General features: G+C 43.4%; 1 protein-coding gene across 1 annotated transcript in view; it reads left to right on the top strand.

Moving 5' to 3' along the window:
- roraa (RAR-related orphan receptor A, paralog a) overlaps positions 1 to 24,226 on the top strand; it is a 209,064-nt gene that overhangs the window by 114,711 nt on the left and 70,127 nt on the right. Inside the window, exon 2 of the mRNA XM_019875940.1 lies at positions 23,568 to 23,597. Coding sequence (XP_019731499.1) covers positions 23,568 to 23,597 — 30 coding nt within the window. The remainder of the gene's footprint in view (positions 1 to 23,567; positions 23,598 to 24,226) is intronic.

The following is a 24,226-nucleotide window of genomic DNA, read 5'->3' as shown; positions in this document are numbered from 1 at the left end:
GTATATATAAGAAAAAATATATATATATATTTTTTCATATATATATATAAAAGAAAAAAAATAAGTGCGCCGTCTGTGAAAATGTCTCAGCGTATCTTGTTCTTTGTTCTACCAGTCTGAGCTGGATATATTCAGTCAAGGTGAAAACACGAGCCGGGGTGTAGCATCATCGGAGGTGTCTTGCTTCCTGTGTTCTGTTTCGCTTTGGATTGTAGACAATCCAGTCGCAGATGCATTCATGACATGTCATCAGTTTTTTTGGTACTGGCAAAAAGTGCACCTTGTTAGCGTACACTTGCAGGACAAATTCTGTACATATTGTCCGCAGTGGCTTTTTTTTTTTCGTCTTGCTTTTGCATGACAACATCCTGTTTGTGTGCCATGTGTTTGTTGTTGTACGTAAGCATTAGGCTCGTGGTGTGCCTTCTCCCCTCCAGCTGAAACCTGTCAGTCCCCTTCAGGATGCGGGCCCAGGTTCACTGGACAGCCCTGACAGGCCGCCTCATCTCCTCTACAGCGAGGCCCGCTGCTCGCTGCCAGGACAGGATTTGTTCCCTTCCTGCCACTTTACATCCACAAGCTCTACATTTAATTAGAATCACTTGTCATGTCTCGTATATCACCTGGGCCTCTCGGTGTCAGCTGTCAGCCAAAGAAATGCGATAGTTATTCAGCGTTCTGCGGAAGTAGACCGTCAAGGTCACAGGATGAAATGTGGGGGGGTGGGGGTGGGGGGTGACTGGGCAAAAGCCACGTTGACGTCAAGTGGTACGGATAAGTTCATCTCAACACAATGTTGGTTGGGACTGTACTCTGAGTTCATCATTTGATATTGTAGATATTCTTCTCCACAACGTTCACATTTAACATGCACAAGGATTTAATTCGTTTTTTTTTTTTCTCAATCCCCACAATAATCACCCTTTTTTATCTTTTTCAAACTTCAAATTGTGATTTGGTTTAAATTATGTTGGCGACTTTGGTAAGCACGTCAAGAATGTTCGTTTCATTTCATAACACTGGTCAACACATTTTTTACTAAATTATTTTATTTCGAGTCAGGCCTTGTTTTTTTTCCTCTCACCCTCAAGTTTTTATCAAAATGATATGAGATATAATATCAATATTGCGGCCTGGTGATCGTGTGGGTAGCGTGTCGACCTCACAATGCAGAGGTTGCGGGTTTGATTCCAGCTCCGGCCTTCCTGTGTGGAGTTTGCACGTTCTCCCCGTGCCTGTGTGGGTTTTCTCCGAGTACACCGGTTTCCTCCCACATTCCAAAAACATGCATGACAGGCTGATTGAACACTTTAAATTGTCCCTAGGTGTGCGTGTGACCAAATTTGAAGTCAAAGGCAATGGGTGGCCAATGTGTGGGTGAGTAGAGAGATAATGAGTCGGATTGGTCGGTTTTGGCTTGTGGTACCGCTCAGTGATTCCTTTCCATGGAACTGATGGAAGCCCAAAAAGCTTCACAGGGCCACGTTAACCAGGCAACAGTGTGGCTTGGGGAACTTGCAGGCTTGACTTCCACCAAGAAGTGTAGCAAGAATGGAGGGAATGTTTAAAATGACCTCTGACCCCCGGCCCATAACTGCTTGAGTCTAAACTGCTGATGAACTGCTGAGCTGGGTCTCATTGAAAGCCGCACCATGCTCCATGTTTGTTTTTGCTTTGATCAGGTTGTCCCTGTCACTTTTAATAGTGTGTTTTCATGTCCCTTGCTCACTGTTTCTGGCTGCCCCCCGCCCCCACCACCACCACCACCACTGTGCTCGAGCACTCTGCTTATATAACTTCCATTTTCTTGTCTTTGACATCCCAGAGCTCTCGCAGTCAGCTGACAGAATCCAAATGTCTGCTGGTTAGCAAACTGCTTCTCTGTTTTTTTCCCCCCACCCCCGTTTTATTTTCCTGCTTTTCATCCCGTCCCTCGGTCTTCTCTTCCATTGGTTGGGCTCCACACCCCCAAGTCAGTTTCCACATATTAGCACCCGAGGCCAGTGGAGGCGGGCAGATACGCATTGCCTGCCATGGCCCATGGATCCTGCAAGCCAGTGAAAAATGAGCTTTGGAGAGGCAATAAATTGCATCCAATTTAAAGATGAAGGCAGAAATAAATTTCGTTTTTCTGAAGTCTGAAGAAAGGAGGGGGGTGGAAAAAAAAAGCCCCTAGATAATTTCTGTTCCATCTTTTTCATGTGAACATTTCTTTGAAATGTCCTTTTTATGTTGTTCGTTTGAATTCATAAAATAATTATATATCTCCACGTTAGATTGCCTTTTAATGTTTCAGCAGGTTGTGAAAATAATCATACTTTGCTGATGTGTTTTTGCCTCCCGCTTCAAATGGGATTGAGTCAGTCGACGGACTACCTCAGCCATTTTCCCACCATTACATTTACGAAAATGGACCTTCCAAGAGGTTCAAAATTTCACGCTGAGAAGTTGTGCAAAGTGGTGAAAGCAGTGGCGATGCTAAAGTACTTGGTACCGGGTGGGCACTATCACGTCATATCCAGTAGATTCTTACTTTTATTGTGTGTTTTATATTTAATATGCTCTATATATTCCTTTGCAAAATGAGTGTGAATCCATAAAGTTTCCTCATGCTATCAGAGCAAAAAAAAAAAGGCCCTGCAGGAGACCGTTTTTTTAAATTTTTTTTATTAGCTTGAGCTTTTTAAAATGCAACAGATTCAACGTAATTTCTGCTAACAACCCAGGCTAAACTTCGCTCCTACCTGACTTACAAAGGTATCTCAGTTGAGGTCTCACTTCATTTCCTTGGCACCAATTATTACTTTCCTATTATTCGGGGCTTCGATGCCGTCTTGTTTTAAGGTGTTCGAAAGAGCAGAAAAATATGTGTAGAGCTGCAAAACGGTTCGTTTTTCAGCAAATAGCCGAGGGGTGGCAGAGCACTATCCTGCAGTGTGTCATGAATGTTGCCTGGTTGCTACATTAAAAAAAAAAAAAATTCCCCCATGAAAAGGCAACTTGAATTTGCATTGTTTCCCCCACAAAACCCTTCGGCTGTACCACAGCATAACGGATTGACAGATTATGTTGGGGTGGTGTGAGGTGTGTGTGTGTGTGTGTGTGGGGGGGGGGGGGCCTTAAAGCTTGCATCAACAACATAAATTGAATTGAGAGCCAAACCATCAGGTACAAACCTCCAATTAGAGAGAGAGAGAGAAAATGTGTGCCAGGTATTTCTTGTGTATTAGCCACCTTGCCAAAACAACAGTGAAAAAGACACCAGGGACACGTGTGTGTGTGTGTGTGGGGGGGGGGGGTACACTCCAGAGAAGCACATTCAATTTTTTTTTTTTTTTTTTTTAACACTACCATGTTTCTTCTTGGTTAAAAGCATATGTTTCTCCACACTGTGCCAATGTGCCGACACCGTAACTGTGAGGGCCCAAAAAATAAATATATAAAACAATATCTGCAACGACTGTTGTTGGACTTGCGAGTGACAAGCTAGCGTTACGAGCACTCTATGGTGGCAGTGAACTCAAGTCCTTTCACAATAAGCAGAAGTTTGGCAGATAGTGAACAATTCTTCAAAAAAAAAGAGACTCGAAGCTGTCACTGTCACAATAAATCTGAAAGAACTCCATATGGAGTATTAAAACAAACACATTTCCCTGAAGAAGGCCACCACTAACTTAATGCTAACACAAAATGGAAAAACGCCTTTGACGGGCTAGCAGACAGCATTGATACTTATGTTGGTGTAACCCAATACGCAATGGATATTTAAACACAAATGGTGGTGCAACACACATAGACAGAAAATATGACAGTACTCACGGGCATATATTCTTTATCCTCAGCAAAAAAAAAAAAAAAAGACTAACATGATTGCAACTTAATGGGCCAATTAGAGTGGTGGTTTAATTCTTTAAAGCATATAGATTGATGTTATTACTCTGTTTTTGTGAAGTACAATAATTATGAGGTCAATTTGCGGCAGGGCTAAGTCTCTATCCCCACTGTACTGTGCAGTGGAAAGGGCAGATATATATATATATATATATATTTTTTTTTTAAACATCTCATCATTTGATGTCATTATCTTGTCGGGTTTGTCACTGCTGGTCAGTGGTTTTCCACACCTCTGCAGGCAGTATGAATTCAATTCTCACTCAGTGACAGTGTGAATGTAAATAGTTGCCTGTCTCGATGTGCCTTGTGATTGGCTGCTGACAAGCCCGGGGACACCTCAAGTCCGCTGAAATAATCTCCAGCTCCCCCTGACCCTGAACAGAATAAGCAGTATAGAAAATGGATGCGTGGTTATATTGTTTAGTCGTGCCTAATGAAGTGGCCATCGGGTGCACTATCTGAACGACTCCCGAGGATGGCAGTGAAAATCGTGGAACATGTTGCCATTCAATTAATCTGTTCAATTAGCTGACATCGAGTGCATCAGCAGTTTTTACTGTCTTGGCGTTGCTCTGTGGCAAAGCTTGTGCTGTTTATCTAAGCGGGCTGTTAGCTAAGCTCAGCTGATTAATAAATAACCACGCCACCGTCTTGGATCAGTGCACCTCTAATGCGCTCAGACGCACTGCCTCGTTCCTGTTGCGTCTGCATTCCGCTTGACTACGTACACACCGAAGAGGGGGCGGGGTCTCGCCGCCGTGTGTTAGCATGTCGTAAGAGCGTCTCAGCGTGTTGTCATCAAAGGCTCGCTGTGTGGCATCAGCAGCCCTCATCTTGCTGGATTTGTCTTTTCACGTGGCAATTGGATGCCAGTTCCCCTGTAGCCCCCCCACCCCCACCCCGTCATACTCACACATACAAATGCACTCATCCCCGCTTCCTACTCTCCAACCTTCACTTTTGTAAATTATGTAAGTGCCGTATAAGCAGCCGTCGTGGCATTTCACCGACGAGACCACTAGTCCGCCCGGCGCGTCAAGTACACCCGATGCATTTTTTAACTGGAGTTCCCAGAGCAGCCCCGGCTAGACATTGGCCAAGTCACGAGGGTTAGTGGGTTCGCCTCAGCGACTGTTTCTCCAGTTAGGGGCTGACATCTCTAAATGTGTTGTCTGTGTCTTGTGTAGCCATGCAGCAGAATTCACCCTCGGCTGCTCAGACTGCGGTTACGTGTGCAGCTCTTCTCATGAAATAACAATAGCGTAGTGCTTTTAAGACCTCACACATGATAAGAACGCCACAAAATGCACACTAGCAAGAGGAATGGACTGTTTTTTTTTTTCTGCGTTTATTCATCAACTATTTCAGTAGAAGAGAATTTGGATGGCGGCACAGTTAGCGCATCCGTCTCACAGTTCAGAGATGCGGGTTCGGATCTGGGCTCGGGTCTTCCTAAATCGAGTTTAAATGTTCTTCTTGTGCATGCTGGGTTAATTGAAGATTCTAATTTGTTGTAATTGTGAATGTGATTGCCAATGCGTGTTTGTCCATATGTGCCGTGTGGTTGGCTGCCAACCAGTCCAAGCTGTACCCTGCATCTCATCTTAGATTGCCCCGATCTCACCTGCGACTCTAATGAGCATAAGCGGGATAGAAAAGGGATGGCTGGATCGAATTTTGGCGTTAAAACCAACATTTATTAGTCCCCTTTCATCTGGTCATGAGGATGTCTTACATAACAAGGCAACGTGGAAAAGTCTGCGAAAGCAATTAGTTAAGTGAGGTAGAAAATCAATCAGTAGTTTCTGGATTGGATAAATAATTAATCGGTTCAAATTACCAAACGTGCTTCTCAAATGTAAAGGTCTGATGCTCTTGTTACTGATACAAAATTACGAGTATGCTGAAGCATCAGCCCTAATCAAAATACGAACACATTTCTGCACCATAACCATAATAACATTTAATCGGGGTTCATCAATTATTAAAGTGGAGGGTAATGTCATAAATATTTGGACATGTGCAGTACTTGCTCATAATAATCAATCAGAAGGCCTGCGCACACTTTTTTGACGACCAAAAAGACAAATTTTTGTAGAAATATCATATTATGTAATACTGTGCTTAAAAGCCTGGAAGGAGTTTGAAGTTTTTGTTTTTTTTTAAATCACTATTTTTGTCATATTTGTTTAAAAAAGGTCATTATGACTTGAAAGTAGTGGTTGATAATATGTGACAAAAATCTACCGTCTGTGGCCCCACCTTTTGCCTCTTAGAAACAACCACATCCTAGGAAAAATAAATAATCCGGGATATTTTTTTTTTCCCTCAAAGTCCGTCTTAATGTCAAATAAACACCTGGTCATCAGTTGTGTAATGATCCCCAAGCTGGACTGCTACAGTCCAGTAAGAAACATGGCTTTCCACATTATCTCATCTCTTCTTTTGTACATACAGAACATGCTGGACCGCAATCGGTGTCGCTTATGTTGACCTCATGAAAGAGCAGCATCCCTCACCTCACTTCACTTTCATCGACTTGCCCTTGAATCCACCAGACCTGATTTTTAGCAGCCTGAAAAGTCCAGCTTTGTTGTTGTTTTGAAACACTCAATGGGACTTCCTTCTGATAGCCCTCGCAGTCTGTGTACTTGCTCAATGTAAGTTTGTCCAACCTGCCAGGCACTAATCAATAAACGCTCTTCACGCCGCGCTGCCTTTGTCTGGCTTCTGAGGAATAATTAAAGAATGCACAGCCGTGATGATGTAGATATCGTCTACGGAAGGACTCTTCTATATTTCTTTTTCTTTTTTTTTTTTGCTTTGACTGGCAAGCGCAGACTTGAGGTATGAGCCCTGTTGAGTGGCAGTGGTCAAAAAAAGCGTCTTCAAGGTGTTTCATGAAATTCCCAGTTTAAGTTTACGGTCCAACGAAACATAAAACAAAAAGAATCACACCTTGTGTATTTACAGCCGAACAACTGCCCAAAGAAATGCCCTGCAAACTGAATGCTAATGCTAGTTAGCATCTCTGTTGCAGTGCATCAACCTTTTAAGCGGTGGATTGAACGCCAACAATTCAACATGTAGGAAGACAATATAACAGTACTCACAGTCATACACTCTATCTTATGCAAATTGATTCATATTAGTGTCGTATTGATGAGCTCAGAGTACACTTGTGACATTATTATGAATTGAATCAACTCAGTAAACAGCGTAGCTGTCTGCCTTTCTTCTACTGCCCGCATCAAGTGGCCGAGGTTGGCACACCAGAAGGAGCAGCATTTTATTGTAGCAATGGACAAGCAATTATTTTCAATTCTGTTTAATTATGTCATCACCGTATGTTTTTATATAGTGTGATATTATAGAGTGTTCTTTTTCCTCATTAACTTACTCAGGAAAGATTGGAACGGATTATTGTTTTTTTTTCCATTCATTCCAATTGAAAATGATATCTTTGGATTAAGTGTTTTGAGTTACAAGCATGGTCATGGGATGGATTTAACTTGTGTCTCAAGGGGCAACTGTACATGATCAAGGCCTTTCCATTTGCGTGCCTGTAGGTCAGTGTGTCACTGTGTCATGCCCATGATGCTCATGCATTCTGACAACCTCAGAGTGGGAGGAAAACACAAAACAATCAACTCTGTTTCCTCTGAAAGCACGACAAAGCAAATAGTTGTCAAACACGTCCTGCGCATACAGTACTGTGTATACTTGTCGGTGATGAGGGTCAAGGCACATCCATGCAGAGATACACATTTTCTGTATACGTGTGCAGGGAGTGAGCGCGCACCATGCAAACCTTTAACCCCCACCCCCACGCCCCCCGCCCCCATGATCCCCCAACCCTAATAGGCTGTCGTAATTGAATAAAACATGGACGTGCTGCGAAAGGCCCACTGGGGGTAAATGGCATTCGCTAAAGCATAGAAGCCAACTCAATAAAGAATAGCACATGAATAAGTGATGAGAAGCAAACGAAGCGTGCTACGTGCATGGAGCAAAGGGAGTGGCTGACGCTGAAACAATATCAGAAACAGCAGGCTGATGGGAGGGCGGTAATTATATTGGAAAAGGAGGGAGCACGCATTTCTGTTGGCTTGTTTTTTTTTTTTTTTTTTAAGTGACTCAAATGATACCAAATAGCCAGAAATCATCTCCGTACCAACCCTGTTGCAGAAACGACACACGCACGCTCACACACGCACATGCACTCACACCCCACACAGAGAAAAAGGGGAATGAGGGAGGGTGGGAGTGTTCGACTAGGAAGGAGGGGCACACTAAAATATCCTGAAGGTCCTTGGCAGCTTTAGAGAAAGGCCTTGGAGGTTAGGAAACATCAAATCAATGCATTGTAATGTGAATTGACTGCTGACTTTGATCATGTGCCTTGGGAGTGCTTTAGCATTGAGTGCTGTCACACTGGCTGGGTTAAGCAAATAGAGCACGGGCTGAAATGGAGAGAGATGGCAAGGCAGAGGCAGGTTCGGATAGGGGTGAATCGGGGGTGGGGTGGGGGCGGCTATGTGATGGTTGGTTATCGTCAGAGAGTAATGGCCACGTGAAAATTCAATGTGCGCTCACTAAATGGCATATTGTAGTTATTTTGCATTGACAAATGGAGTCCTGATTGCAGTACATGAATATGTGTTGGTCAAGTTCCGTCATGGAATAATCACAGCGGAACTGTTGCCTCAGAATGTGGTGTACTGTATTGTTTAGGGGAAAAAATTTTTGATTTTAGCCTTGTGTCAGCTGTTTCTCCCCTTCCAAAATGTCGGGTCAGCTCTGCTAAGTGTCACACGCCTCTGATATCCGAGCTCCGAAGGTGCAAATGCTCTTAATTTTTTGTGCTGTAATGATGAGGCGGCTTTAATTTTGCCCTCCCTGACTGGAAGATTTTTTTTTAGCGGCAACATTCTGACCGTTTGCTTTGATGCCATGCTGTCCAGATTTGCTGTGCGGGGTTTAGACATATGTTTTGCTATTGTTTTCCCTCGGCTGCACTTTTCAGTATCCTCAGGAGGATGCCCCTCTTACATAAAGCAAGTGGTTGGTTTATGTTGCCCCAACAGCACAGAACATCCTCAGCTGTTACTGCGATAAGATGATCACATGGCCATGAATTTGGATTGTAAAAAAGAAAATCAAAATCGCGTCTCCTCGAATGTCGAAATGTAGCCGAAATGAGGGATTGAAATATTAAGCACACTTGCCAGGGTAGAACAACACACACCGTTAAGGTATGAAAAGAGCACATACTGACATCCCGGACTTGGCAAAACCATTTCAAAACATTTGTGAAAGGGAAGTCAACCAAAAAAAATATGTTCCACCTCTATTGCTAAAGTAACAAGATGAAGAGAAATTTTAGTGGTGGTCCAGTGGTTAGCGCGTCAACCTCACAGTGCGGAGGGTGCAGGGTTTGATTCTGCCTTCGGCCTCCCTAGGTGGAGTTTGCATGTTCTCCCCTGGCCTGCGTGGTTTTTCTCCGGGTAGTCCAGTTTCCTCCCACATTCCAAAAACATGCATGGCAGGCTGACTGAACACTCCAAATTGTCCCTAGGTGTGAGTGTGAGTGCGAATGGGTGTTCGTCTCTGTGTGCCCTGCGATTGGTTGGCAACCGGTTCAGGGTGTGCCCCGCCTACTGCCCGAAGACCGCTGGAATAGGCTCCAGCACCCACTCGACCCTTGTGAGGATAAAACGGATCGGAAAATGGATGGATGGATGGATGTCAGTTGGATCCAGTCCAAAAAAAGGACACCAGGTTTTGCCCTCATTTTAAATACACTGGACCTGTGCATATATTTGCAGTTTTACTGTTTCAAATTCACCTATTTGTATATTTTTGGGAAGTCTACCACCACTTCTTTGCGGAAAAACTATATAGTCGTGTTTTTGTGTTTAAATGTTTGTTTTTTGTTGTTTTTTCGTGGCACTATACTGTCAACAGTATGTTTCTAAAAATTCGAAATGCTATAAACTTCTTCCCAAATGTTTTGGCACCACAGCTTTTGGAACATTTTAAACTATTAAAATAGATAATTATAGTCACTTTTCGGGCAGCGTCAACTAGTCGCAGATTCCCGCAAGTGGGTGGGGGGGATGTGTCCACTGTATACTATTTAAAAAAAAATGTTTTAATAACATTCCTTAATGGTAGCAAAATAACCTCCGAGGCGTCATCATTTTTGTACAAAATCGTACTAATTTCTCATGAGAAAACAGTTTGAGCAGACTGGGCTTTATTGGTGAAATTGTGCTACTTAATATTTTTTTAAAATATAATAATAACGCCATGGTGAAAAGGACGACAAAAAATGAGCTGATACGGTATCAAGTCGAGCAGAGGCATTCTTGCAGTGAGAGCCAAAACCTCTTGTTGCTATAGTAAAGAAGAATAGCACACGGGCCAGCTGGTGCTGGACTGCGAGGTGCATCTCTGAACAACCTGACTGTTCAAAGGCTTTTTAGTGCTCTGGAGAACATGAAAGGCATGTTTAAAAATTTAAACGCCCGATCTGTTCCAGCGCTATGGAGCGGCAGAGGGAAGCAGATTTTTACGTCGCCAGAATTCCCCAGCTGCTTGCTTTGTAAATTAATTAAGATGTTTATGACAGCTGCTTGCACCTAATGGAATGCTTATAGACTATGCTATTAATTATTGCTGCCGGTCGCAGCTACAAGCTTTCATATTGCTGACAATGTATGGCTGTGGACGCAATATAGACTTGATCCCATAGGCTGAGTCTCGGACAACCTTTTGCCGACTCAGTGATTGCATCCGAGCATCAGTGGGGTGTTGCTGAAGTCTGTTATCTCGTCGGATCTCTCGCGCGGAAAAATCACCATAAATGTTTATCAATGGCGTGTCAGAAAATGAAACCTGAGAAAGGGCATTTTTATTCATAGCTGGTTGGACATTTTCCTTCTGAACTGTGCACATTCCTACCCCTTCTGTTGTTTTGTTTACTATTATTGTATTATTAGTAATCGGACTTGGCTACAGGATGCATTATCTCCCTTTGCCTTCCAGATAAATATGCTGCTTTAAGGCTGAAACATTAAGAAGTGCATATCAGGAACGCCATCTTTAAGCTGTGCGTGAGAGCAGCCCGTGTCCACTTGTAATCATACCGCAGTTTTTACCATGAACTTTGCGTGACCTTCAGAGCTCAGAGGAAGTTCAAAACTTTTGCTTCCCAAATTGTTAACTTGGCTCGAAGAGCTCGAGAGTTTGTATTGTTTTCATTAGGAAGGCATAACGAGTCGAGCGCCTGTGAGCATGTAAATGCTACCGTGGGCTAATTATAGTTCCTGTTTCATGCAACTTCAGTGCAAGTACGTCTTCTGATGCTGCTGTGAAACTGCCTCACACAGACACTCCAACAGCACAAAGCTAGATACAGTCAGCAGGTTTTTTTAGACACAATTTGTTTCCCCAGCAGTATGGGAATTGGTATTATTTGTGCAGGGGGGGAGTGATGTTGTAAAAGTGGCAACGGTCACATCGACCATTTATGACCTGACTGTTTCAGTGATGGGCTGCACTCGTAGGGAGAAACCAAATTGCCCATCTATACTGAGATGAAATCTCACTGTTCAGGTGTACATATGTGTGTGTGTGTGTGTGTGTGTGCGTGCGTGCGTGCGTGCGTGCGTGCGTGCGTGCGTGCGTGCGTGCGTGCGTGCGTGCGTGCGTGCGTGCGTGCGTGCGTGCGTGCGTGCGTGCGTGCGTGCGTGCGTGCGTGCGTGCGTGCGTGCGTGCGTGCGTGTGTGTGCGCGCGTGTGTACAGGTACTCTATACCCCCGTGCAAGTTTAATGCAGTGATGCTTTTCCTTCTTCAAGCCTTCAACACTACTTGAGACTGACTCAACAGTGCCTCTGCTGGTTGCAGCCAAGTAGCGCGCTCCGTTTTGCCTCAGTTGCATCACGATATGATGATCAGCGCCACCCAGAGTCATCAGTTGTTGTTCTCATGTTTAAAAAAAAAAAACACAAAAAAAAAACAATACTAGAGTCGAAACGCAGCAGAGCGTAAACTACTTTTAAATAAATAATTATCTTTTCAATAAATTACTTTTTTACAGCTCTTACTGTGTCTGTTTCGTTTGCGCAAGTCAAATGGCGTGGCCTGTTTGTGATGATCAGCAACTACGTCATTAAAAAAAAAAAAAGCATACTCAGTGCATATCGTGTGAAAACATATTTCAAAACTCTACTGCTCCTGTCAACTCTAAAAATAAAGATGGCAGCCATACTACTCTCTCTAATAGCACTATGACATTCATCTTGTGTGACTTATTTGTTAAATTAGATTTAGGATTGTCCCCCCAGACAATGGTCTTTTTATTGGGTGAAGAGAAAAACGCTTACCTAGCTGACAGTTTCAGAAGAAACCTTCAACTTCATTTATTCTCTGTAATGCACAAGACACGGTTTAGACATACATTCATATTGTCAACTGATGATTAGAAAACATTTCATTCTTAGTTGAAAGCCAGATTAGATTTCTCTTTATTTGATGCTGTGTTTTGGCCAAATGTCGTATCTCTACTAGGGCATCCCGTGATATCAAATTCCCAAACAGTCAGTGGGACAAATAAATAACCCAAACGTGGCTCACTGTGTTATTGAGGTGTGCTTGTACACCCTTATATCCCTGCAGAAAGAAGGCATCATGTTTCCGCTCTGCAGGGCTTTATCCCGTGTTATCCTGCGATTACATTTACATAGAGAATGCAGCATGCTGGGGGTGGGGGGGGGACAAACTGAAGCATACTCCACCTGCACCGCAAGAGGCAATGTGTGAAATATGCACTCAGTCTTTCATCAAGCCCTTTATCTCGCACGCATGCGTTACGCTTGTGTGTAAAGTCCTCTGTTGTCTTCTCTTTTCCAAAAGGAAAGGGAGAGAAACTGTGATCTGTGTTCTATTAATCATAGTCCACCTCTGTGGCTGTCGCCTTATCACGTGCGTAATTACAGTACGGTGTATTTGTGCTTTAAGCTGTGACTGTGTTGCTTGAAAATGGAAGAGTGGCTCCGCTGATGAACTCCCCACTAATAGGACTACCTTTGATCTACACGGAGCACGAAGGGCTCGGCGAACTCGCAGGTTTTAATTATGAAATGCATGAAAAATAGATGCCGGGCTAACTGCAACTCGTCGCAGTGTGCTTGCAAGTGCGCCTCGCCATTTCCTTCCTTTATCTCTTCCTGTGCTAAGAAAACACCTTCATTCCTGCCTCTCCGACTCGCTGCGTAGAAGCAGCAAAAGACACGTCTGTGATATTAATTAGTGAATTGACAGACGTGTAATTCATCTTGGAGGAAGTTTTCATTACATGGGAGGCTTCATCGGGGTAGTTTGGCTTATTGGCAAGTGCTAAGACCGGACCTAATGGGGCTGCAGTTCCCTCCCCTTCCAGCAATTAGAGCCAAGTCCTCATCAGCAGAGCCACGAGTCCACTGTTGTGGGACTTGGACTCGCTCGCCGCGATCCTTCCCCACAGAGCCGTGTTCATTAGACAAGTGCCTGCTCGCTCTGCACTCTGCTGGATGAGAGCTGAGGATGAATGAGTGATGGTAATGAAAGGCTTTCAATATCATTCCGAGTCAGCCTTTTATGTACAGGTGATATTAGCTGACACGAGTTTGCCGTGAAAGTGCTGGTCTCCTTCCCCCTCGAGGGGGTTATACAACACGAGTGTGTACACATTCTGTTGACAGAGCAGCACGCCTCTGCTAACAGATTGTCACTAACTGTCAGAGCACACATCAAGTCACCTCTTCTAATCCCACCTTCTGCTATGCCGGAGATGATATCGAATGCACGTGGCATTGAATAAGTAAAAATGGGCATACTCCACCTGTGAAAATGACTTGGGCCTACCGCTGTGGGTTCCTGAGGTAGTGTACATTGCCTCTGAATCATCCTTTGTGAGCAAGCACGCAGAGAGGAGACAACAAGTGAGATTTTCTCTTTATTTAACCGCTGCACATTCTGAATATTTAAATTCCTCTTAATAGGTTAGCCCGAGGGGGAGCATCTATATTGGCCGATATTACAGCCCATTATTATAAAACGAGTGTAACTGGAGTTTAAGCCTCAAGAGCTGCATAAATGCATTCCCTGTTTAGCTTTCGACCTGTGTAGAGATAAAATGATGTATTGTAATGTGAATAGAAATGCTAAAGTGTTGTCTCTGGGGGAAAGCAGAGAGCAACCGCAGAAGCAGAGCAACTGCTAGCTTGCGCGGAATTGTAAAAATTATATTTTGTGATCCAAAAAAACACCCAATGCCATATATTTAAATGTGGGCGTGAAATGATCAACCTTGTGCCATTGGCATGTTTAATAAATCCCTCCTCAAAATACTTATAGGGTCAATTGTTTGAAATTGCTTATCAACTTAAGAGGGAGTTTGTGTTGTTAAAACTGTTCACAAGGTCTGAATGTAGCCTGATTGAGTATCTGAAAAAAAGCTGTGCCCCTCACTAACTGGCACGAGGATGGTTCTCAAATTTGTCCACACAATTACGCAAGTGCGTAGCAGCGCTAGCAAAACCAACATAGCATTAGCACTGTGAACATGCTGAAGTTAGCCACAGATGCTGTGTTGCTAGCATGAGTTATTTGTAATAAAGTCTTAACAATCAGTGTTATTGGTTTGATGTGTTGATGGGTGAATTGCAAACTCCCGCTTGAATATCTGTATCTTGAAGCAACAAAGGCAATATGGGGTGCACTACGTGACTTCAACTAGCAAAGGTGCTGTTGGTTCAATTTCAATTCGTTTATAGCAAGAAGCAAGACAGAATGATGTCGTCTATGGGAAAATGAGGACAGACTTTTACGATGGCGCATCTCCTCTTGGCGGCGTTAGTCACTGCTGGCATGGAAAGAAGCATTGATACCATTCAGAGAAGGATTCTCCCTTCCCATTAAAGCAATATTAATAAAAGATAAATAATCGATTTATTGTTTGTTTTGTCAGATTAAAAAAAATGTAGAGACATGCCCTTTCCTGATGCGGTTTAGGTGCACAAGTACGACAGACTGTTGTGGAGTAAATTAAAATAGTCAGGGTGGTCCACTGAATGAGGGTTGTCTTTATTTACAGTGCAGGCTGCAAGGCTATTGGGTTTCATGCTCGGTTGAGAATGGCTCCCGGAGAGATTACCACTGGGCTGAGAACCACCCATGAGGAGAGTACACAGAGGTCTGTCTTTGCCCCCGGTCCGGGCTTTGACCAGCGCCCTGGGCTTTCCTGCATCCGCCAAGGCCCTCGAGAAAACAGCTCGCGCACATCGGGGGAAATTACTCTTTTGTGCAACCAGAGCCAAGATCAGATTGAGCAACATCAGAGAAGCTTAAACCCTCATGTTGTGGCTCGTCACCTTTACCTCTGTATTGTAGCACACAACAAAACAACCCAGTGGTTTCTCGTTTTGCACTCTGGCTTGTTAGCCGCCTCTTTGGTAGTCGTTTAACCTCTACAAGTCATTTAATGGTTGGTGGTATGTATATCTTTCCTAATTATTGATGTGGGAATTACACGATATTACTGTTCTAGACAACCCCAATTCATCAACGTAAAACCAGCATCCAGCATATATTACCGCTAGACTAGAGCATACAAGGGAGTATTAGAGCCACACTGAAAAGAAACATGAAAATATTAGAAGGCATATTTTTGATTCTTTGTTAACATGAGAATTTTACCAGAGCTTCTCTGTGAACTAAAGAGCAAAAAAAAAAAAAAGTATGTTTGTGTTTCAACACCGGGTTATCGTCATTATCAGGGGTTTAAAGTGATTGTGCAAACAGCTCCGTTCCTGTGAAAGAAGCACATGGACTGGTGGGTTTGTTGCTTTAACAGTCAGTTAGTTTCATTTTTACAAATCAATTTCTCGTTTATAACCAGATAACTTTAGAATTATCTTTATTCATCTCAGCATGGATTTCTTGAAATGATGAGCTCATAACTATGACTGCAAAATGCAGCTTTATTTTCACCAACATTTCTACATTTTTCCTTTTCATTGTGATCCTACTGCCATAAAAAAATAAAAATAAAAATTGACTGTTATGTTTCACAGTGTAACTTATTCTCTGAAGAATACAGCGTGATATGAACCGACTAATAAATATTTGTTAAACACCAGTGACAGATTTCACTGTCTCGTAACCTTGAGCAAAGGACTGTTGAAGTGTCGGACCTTGTACCTTTTGTTGCACGGCGCCATTTATTTGGGCTCTCGCAAAGGTAAACGTGCGCAACGGTGTCTTACCAATAACAATAGCACTTATCACATGCGCTCCCAGAGGTGCAATTAAAATTCCGTCGGAGTCTTCAATCTGCCTCGCAGCCATGCCTGCTGTTTGTGGGCCCTCCTGGGCCGCGTCAATTCCTCTGCCGCAATGTATAATTCACGAGCCGCCAAACAACGCCCTGGTCTCACCTGCAGACTCTCGGGCCCGGCAATGCACAACTGCATGGGAGCTTGAAAGACAGGGGGGAGGGGCATCTTACATGATAAGTTAACTCAGCAAGGACTTGGACGGTGTCAGGGTCACCCTGATAACGTCGTCGTCCCCTCGGGATGCCTCAACTTCTCTTTGGAAGTCTTGTGCGCTGAGATTTCCCATGACTGTCTCCTTTTCGATTCGTGAAAGACAATTGTGGTGTCCTCTAAAACTAATTTGGATGTATATCTTCTATTTGCAGACAATTCCATAGTGATGCGTGGAAGTAACCTGTGGAGTCTCCGCGTGGTTGCTTGTAGTTAAAACCAATTAGAAATGACCAGAAATAACAGCGCCTGGAGACAGAGAAGTCATTTTTCGTTTGAGCCCCTCCCCCAGAGATTTGGCCTCTCCATGGATTCAGTGTTTTAGTATATTTGGGGGCAGCTGATTAGAACCATTGTGCTTTTTTAATCACTATGTTTTTTTGCATGTATAGTTCATCGTAATATAAGAGCTAATTAGTGTGTCAGTGCAAAAGGGAGGATGTCTTTAATGATTGTGTGTTACTATGGAACGTGGCCCTCTCTCAAATGGAGACAATTAGACCAGCACAGACGTTTCTTGAACCCACACATATGCATTGGATGAAATTTTCTTCCAGCCTAACCGGCGCAGGTCCGTAAATCATGTAAAACATGTCAGCAATCAGACCTTTGGGGTGCATGAGACGGATAAGACGAGCAACACATTCATTGTTTGTAATGATTTCCTCTAAGGAATGTTGCATTAATCTGTTAGCAAGGCAGGCTGAAGCAGTCAAAGTATGCGCTCGTGACACGATCATCATTCACCAACAACCTCAGGAGTCGGCTAAAATTAAGAGCCATGTATTACTGTCATCTGCTTATAAACTGGGAAACTTGCTTCACATTGTAGTTTTAGTGACACAATATGTTTACTCTCGTACGTTATTTGTCAGCACCACAAATATAGTATTTCTGTTACTGCACACGCCTCCATAGCAACTCCACTGAGAAAAAAAAAAAGTTTGACCACCTGTCCCAACACACAGAATCCATTGATAGAGTTGTGGTTTGCATAGCTGACTGGGTTGGGATCGATTCTAAGTACCCTGTGATTTGGGACCAATTAGGAATGTATTTCACCTTTCTCCCTATATCACCACAAAGTCATTATATATTTTATGTAGTGAAGAAAATATACGTTTTTTTTTTTTTTTCGATAGCCAACAAAAGGTTGTTTTTGTACTTGACATTAAAATGTTACCCGTGCAGTATTTACAACTTTTTTGATAGCAATGTTAGTTGTTTCTCAGTAGTCCGTCCATCCATCTTCTGTGCCGCTTATCCATATTAGATTGCTGATTGGGCTGGCGGCTACCCCATCTGACCTTGAGCGTGAGGCAGGGCACACCCTGAACTGGTCGCCAGCTAACCACAGAACATATATTGACAAGCGATCACCGATCACAGCTGGAGATGAAATAGTTACTTGTCTTCTAATTAACATTCTAAACTTTTTACATATCTACTTTATTTTCGTGAAAAGAGGCTTCAATATTGCCCATTTGATTCACTCTTTTTATCTTTAAGGAAGCACTCCCAAGGACCCTGGTCTTGGTCTGTAGTTGTTGTCGGTCTGCGCTCCTTCACTGGCTTCTCCCGCACACCGGGTCCGTTTCGGCGGTTGTGTCCTTGTGCGCATCGGCCGTGCAGCGGCGGTATGGGGAGCAAGCAGTAGAAAGTGAGCCTCCCTGTCTCCCCAGACTGAGCAGTGAATGAGGATAAGTGAGGAGCGCCAGTCAATGAATCAAGCAGCAGGAAGGCAGCAGCCAGGAGGGGTGGGGGGGTGCGACGAGTGTGACGTCCCCACGGTACGGGCCTCGCATTAGGAACTTCCTCGTCTGTGTGTTTCTGGCACAGGTTAAATGGATCGCTCCCATTAGCGCGCTGAGAGGACAGCTCCATTATATGAAGGAGACTGTAACTTTGAATGTCACGGTGCAACAAGCCCAGAGCACGCCTCGTCTCCCAGGGAGGTGGGGTGACAATAACCATCCATGATAATCATTCCCTGTCAGGCTTTAAGAAACCTGAAATTATGACATACAGCCCACCGTGCGCCTCAGAGTTCATTACAGTGCTGTCACTTTGAGTCGCCAGCCGTGGCAGGCTGCTCCGCGGCCGTCCGTCTGCAGCATCGTGCCTGCCACAGCCCGCACTCACTCTTTTCTTGTCGAAGTGGCATGTTTACAGGATGTGCCTCCACCCAGCCCCCTCCCCCCACCCCCAATCTTCTTGCAGATAGATGTGGTGGAGGTTAACCTCCAGTCAAGTGCACAGTACCTCGCTTCCTCCATAGCTTGAGCAAAGTCTCACGAGAGTGATGCAGGGGAAATGTGACTGATCAAAGGCCACAGTGTGACAACTGGCCCTCCTTCAAGTGTGACACATGCTAATATAAAAATAGGAATTCAGCAGTTCGATCCAAGGGTGGGGGTGGGGGCGCTCTTCTTTCTTTCTCATACGTATTTGATGCTAAGTGATTTCATGAAATTATTAAATCAAAATAATCCCGTATTATACAATGGTATCTTGACTTGACGCTTTGTGAGCCAACATTTGAGTTCTGAATGAGCTTCAGGTATGTGAGCTAAGTGGGAACAAAACAGGACAGCCACAATCAGTGCTGCACTTTTTAGTAAAAAGCTACAGCAAGCAAGTCACAATATAGGCCACGCCTCTTAAAGGCACACATACACATCTTGGCTTGTCCCAACATACAATAATTACCTGTACATGTTGTAAAACCAGTATGTTGCTTTGCATTCTATTTGATCGTGTTTTATAATTCTATTTTACCGGTTCGGGTTCAAAGCATCATGTCATCAACTCGTTGTTTTGCCGGTTATCCCGGCATACGCACAAAGTCCGCAAACCTGTTATTCCGGGTTGAGTCATGTGACGTGCCGCAAATAACGGATGAATGGCATTTGAATTTGTTTCAAAATGTTCATACAAATATGAAATTGTGATTAAAAGTTGATATTGTAGTTTTACTGGTTTGTACTTTCACTCTTATGGCTAAAATGAAGAAGAGCCTGAGAGAAAAGCATTCTTCTGGCTGCAGGCGTGTTCTTACCAGCCTGGTTTATCAACCAAGGAGAGTTTCACCTCCAGACTGACCTCTGAACCTGCCATCCAGTCGAGAAGACATGAGCTGGCAGCCATTGCCAATGTCAGCGCCCACAGCTAGCTCCTTCTTTCTCACCGCCTGACTCATTATTTGGCTTTGTGGCGCTTTCTCCTTGCCACCTCCAATCACATGGCTGTGAATGACACTTAGAGGAGGAAAAGATGCCCCCCCCCAATCACCTGGTCTGCTTCTCCGAACCTGCATAGCAACTGGAGTTTTATATGAAAAAAAAAGCTTCTATCTTTCAAAACAAACAATGTTTGTCAGTGAGCTAATTCAAAAGGTGCTTCGATGTTTTTTTTTTTGTTGTTGTCACATTTCCATACAATCGATGTTATGTTTGACTTTTTCTTTGGCTAAACAGTCCAACGTTTTCCCATTATAAAGTAATGCATTCATCATTTTCCCTTTTGCTAAGTGCAAGCATGAGCGCCGAGCGAATAAGAAACAACCATATCCAGTCGAGAAGACATGAGCTGGCAGCCATTGCCAATGTCAGCGCCCACAGCTAGCTCCTTCTTTCTCACCGCCTGACTCATTATTTGGCTTTGTGGCGCTTTCTCCTTGCCACCTCCAATCACATGGCTGTGAATGACACTTAGAGGAGGAAAAGATGCCCCCCCCCAATCACCTGGTCTGCTTCTCCGAACCTGCATAGCAACTGGAGTTTTATATGAAAAAAAAAGCTTCTATCTTTCAAAACAAACAATGTTTGTCAGTGAGCTAATTCAAAAGGTGCTTCGATGTTTTTTTTTTTTGTTGTTGTCACATTTCCATACAATCGATGTTATGTTTGACTTTTTCTTTGGCTAAACAGTCCAACGTTTTCCCATTATAAAGTAATGCATTCATCATTTTCCCTTTTGCTAAGTGCAAGCATGAGCGCCGAGCGAATAAGAAACAACCATTGTTGACGAAAAGCACGCAGTGGTTAACAACATTTTACAAAGTGCCACTTACTCCCTCCAATGCTGCCGTCTTCGTCAGAGTAAAATTGAGAACGTGCAGATACATGCTACCGAAAATATAAAGAATTTGAGCTGCATGTGACCAGAGCTGTTTTACGATTGCAGGTTGCCTATTGCCGGGTATGGCAGCTGTTGTGCCACAATATGGAATTTGTTGTTCGCTTGTCATCAGCACTTCACATCACAAGATATGGCGGCGTCTTAGCAAATCAGAGAAGAAGGGGTTTCCCAGCATGCTGTGCTGTCGTTACAGTTATCGCGTTTGTGTTATCAGGGCTCCAAAATGTGTTACTTTGTACGGGGATAATCGTTGAAGTGGTGTCTAGTTGTGTACGGTTAAGTAATTACCACTTTAGTGGTGGTGAATCTGGCACCTTGAGTGAAAATGAAATTAATGACACGCCGGTCTCTCTTGCAGCGTTAGGGAAGCACATTTGTGCTTATGTGAATTACAAAGTAATTGCCACTGACAATAGCGCACACGTCTTTTGTTCCTAATCTTTTATGCTTGCTGTGCTGTGCTGACCGGCGTCACGCTATTTATCGAGTGGTTCCACGGACCGGATGTAATTGCATGCTGGGCTGTAAGTGACAATTTACATCCAAACATTTGAGTCCAAAATCAGATGTGGTGAAGAAGAAAAGCCGATCATCTTTCCAATGAGATGTAATGTGTGAAGTTGACAAAACAAGGTTGTCATTTCCTGCATTTGCACCAATAATGGTTTTTACAGCCGTCCCAATGTATGCGATGCTGACAACGTGACACATTGGCACGTGAACGTATGAGTGAGTGACTGTGTTCACCATTTGTAATTTCAACAGTTGGAAAGAACAGAAGGCTTTTGGCAAAGAGCGGTGGGGCAATGCTCGAAGGTCCATCACAGACCGCTGGACCCTTCGGTGATTCCCTTCCCACTTTCTGCTCATTGGAGATGCTATCAGTTATCCGTTCCTCCGCGTCTGTCTTTCGGAGGCTCAGGGCTTTATTTGTTTTCCCCCTCGTTACACTTCAACTTGTTTCCCCTCAAATGTGTCTGAAAAATTGTTATCTCCGGCCTTTTTCAGCCAGTTATCGAATCATGTCAACTCGCTGTCCCCCGGGTTTGCGACGCAAGCTGTAGAAAAATTAGATGTAGCTTTCACATGACAAGTGGGGATCTCGTCCTGCAAAGCGCGGTGGGCCGACGTGGGGGGAGGGAACCACCGTTCGCTCGTTTACATCCGGCAACCGAGGCAGCGGGGGCGATGTTGCGGATAGAAGGAACCGGCGTGAGGAAACGAAGCGGCTCGTTGGAAAGCCTGACAACGGAAGAGGCAACAAAGAGTTATACTTTGCCCATGTTCACCCAGGGGGCATCCAAGCCTGACTCACATTGGTCCAACCGGTCCATGGATTGCTGATGTGCGATTGCATGCTTGAAGCTTCTCCTATATAAAAAGTACACCGATGCATTGGGCTTCCTCCATCCATCCATTTTGTTCAGGGTCACGAGAACCCTTGAAGACGGTCTGACCGTAAAGCGGCGGCGGGGTGCACACTGGATTGGATTCACACCCACATTAATACCCCCGGGTGATATTTTTGTCAGTTAAGTGAACATACGTATTGAGGAACGGCAGACAAAAAGCTTACGACATTGGGGAGAACTTTGACACGTTTCGGTTTCATTCATGTGAGTTTCTAGAAGCTCCCTTGCATTCTATTCCTGTTGCTTCCCGTGAATTTACATGGAAAAGTTCCAAAATTTTAAATCCCGACACACTTTGCAACCCGACCCAGACCTAACGACAACAAAGGACTGAAAACACAAATTAGGAATAAGCACAGTAATTTCAGCGAGAGATTTGTAAAGTTTATCCCTTTCATGCATCAATAATGATAACCTGTAACCTGATAATATGATAGGCTGTCCACTGTCGTAACCGCTGTCCCAGGAAAAGGGTCAATTGACATCGTGAGATTTTCTTAAAACAACCACAGCTGCATAAAAAGTGCTGTACGTCAAAATCAAGACGTATAAAAACAAAGACGGTTACAATAATGAATGAATAACGTAAATCAGCGAATTCAACAAAACACTAAAACACTGCGGTCTCATGCTGGGTGTAAAGCCAAAGAATAAAAATGTGTTTTTAACTCATCTTGTCAGCAGTCGTGCTCATTTTATCCTAAGTACATTATTATTGTGTTCCTTTAATATATATGTATATTTTTTATAGAGGTGTCAAATTATTGCGTTAATTGTGATTAATTAATTACATTTGTTTTTTTTTTATATTACAATATTTTGTAATTCTTTGGAGATTTACAAAAACAAACAAAACAGTGATATTCCCCCTCGTGGTCGAAACTAAAGGTTGCAGGTAGGACTTTGACTAGTTTCAAATACAGCAGAAAGTAAATGGCTCGGACTGCATCTGTCCAAGTCTGCTGAAAAACAATAAAATACTTTATAATGTCACTTTTTCTTTTATCTTTTGAGCTGCGTCAATAATGTAATGAATTGAAAATGAAAATAGGGGTTTTCTCAGTAATTTTTAGATGAGATTAAAATATAGATTAATTAGATCAATTAATTACATACCGTAATTTCACAATTTTTTTACTCGCTTGACAGCACTATTTTTTTTATAGTCTATAGAGGACAGGTATTTAACTTGTGAATATTGAAGCACCAAATGTAATGGGTCAGTCACCCTGCTGACCTTGAAAGGCACCAGAGTGTTGAGACTGCAGGCTGTTTGCTGCACCACCAGCAGTGCAACTAAAATGCTAATGATGTCTTTATTTGGGCTTGTTTTAAAGTCACTGGTCACAATTTGTTTCATTTGCACAAGTACGGTGATCCATGATACGTACGGGACCGTGTCAACAAAGACCAATGGCCCCTTTGAATTGACACTGGAGGAAATGTTTTATATAAGATTGTGGTATACACTGCGTGATGCTCTTCTCCCCTTGCGGTATTATATTTGTATTTGCTTTGTCTTTGCAGGTATCTCCGTAGCAAAGAAGACACATACATGTAAGTACACTGATGTTTTCTGTTATTTCCTAGACCATATTTCTATGGAGCAGAAGTTACAAATGGTGGACAAAAGGGAAAACATTGGTTGAATGTGATCCCACCAAATGAATATCATGTTGACTTTCTTGTTCCCGCGCACAATACAACAAAGAGGAAATGAAAAATGCTGTCATATGACTGCTTGCTAATCATGCACCGTCGTCGCAGCCTCCGTGCCGAGGCGCCTCTTTGTTTTCTTGCAAAGAGGCCTTGCAGCCCAGCAAGCGGATGAGGTGTCTTGTTGCGGTTGCTAACTTTCGGCGAGTGAGAGCTGGATCTGGCCAAGTCAATCACATGAGTAAAAATGAAAGATGTAAATGAATGAAAACCAATGAATACAAGAGCTGGATCGAAGAAAACACCGTTACAGGGCTCGTAAATATTATTGTGGTTGTAGTTTGCAGTGGGGCAAAACTGCACCGCGGCATACTGAGACTCTCACATAGCCAAACAGAGTGACCCAAACTATTACAAACCAACTCACACAGTACACTACTGACAAACTGCACCCACAATAACAATCAAATAATGGCATAAAACCTCTTCGTCAGCGTCCATCGAAGCTGATTGTTTTTTTTTTTGTTTTT

The sequence above is a fragment of the Hippocampus comes genome, unplaced genomic scaffold (assembly GCF_001891065.2).
Source record: "Hippocampus comes isolate QL1 unplaced genomic scaffold, H_comes_QL1_v1.1 scaffold142, whole genome shotgun sequence".
NCBI classification, from domain to species: Eukaryota; Metazoa; Chordata; class Actinopteri; order Syngnathiformes; family Syngnathidae; genus Hippocampus; species Hippocampus comes.
The sequence above is the reverse complement of the archived record's forward strand: the minus strand, read 5'-3'. Positions and strand labels throughout refer to the sequence as shown.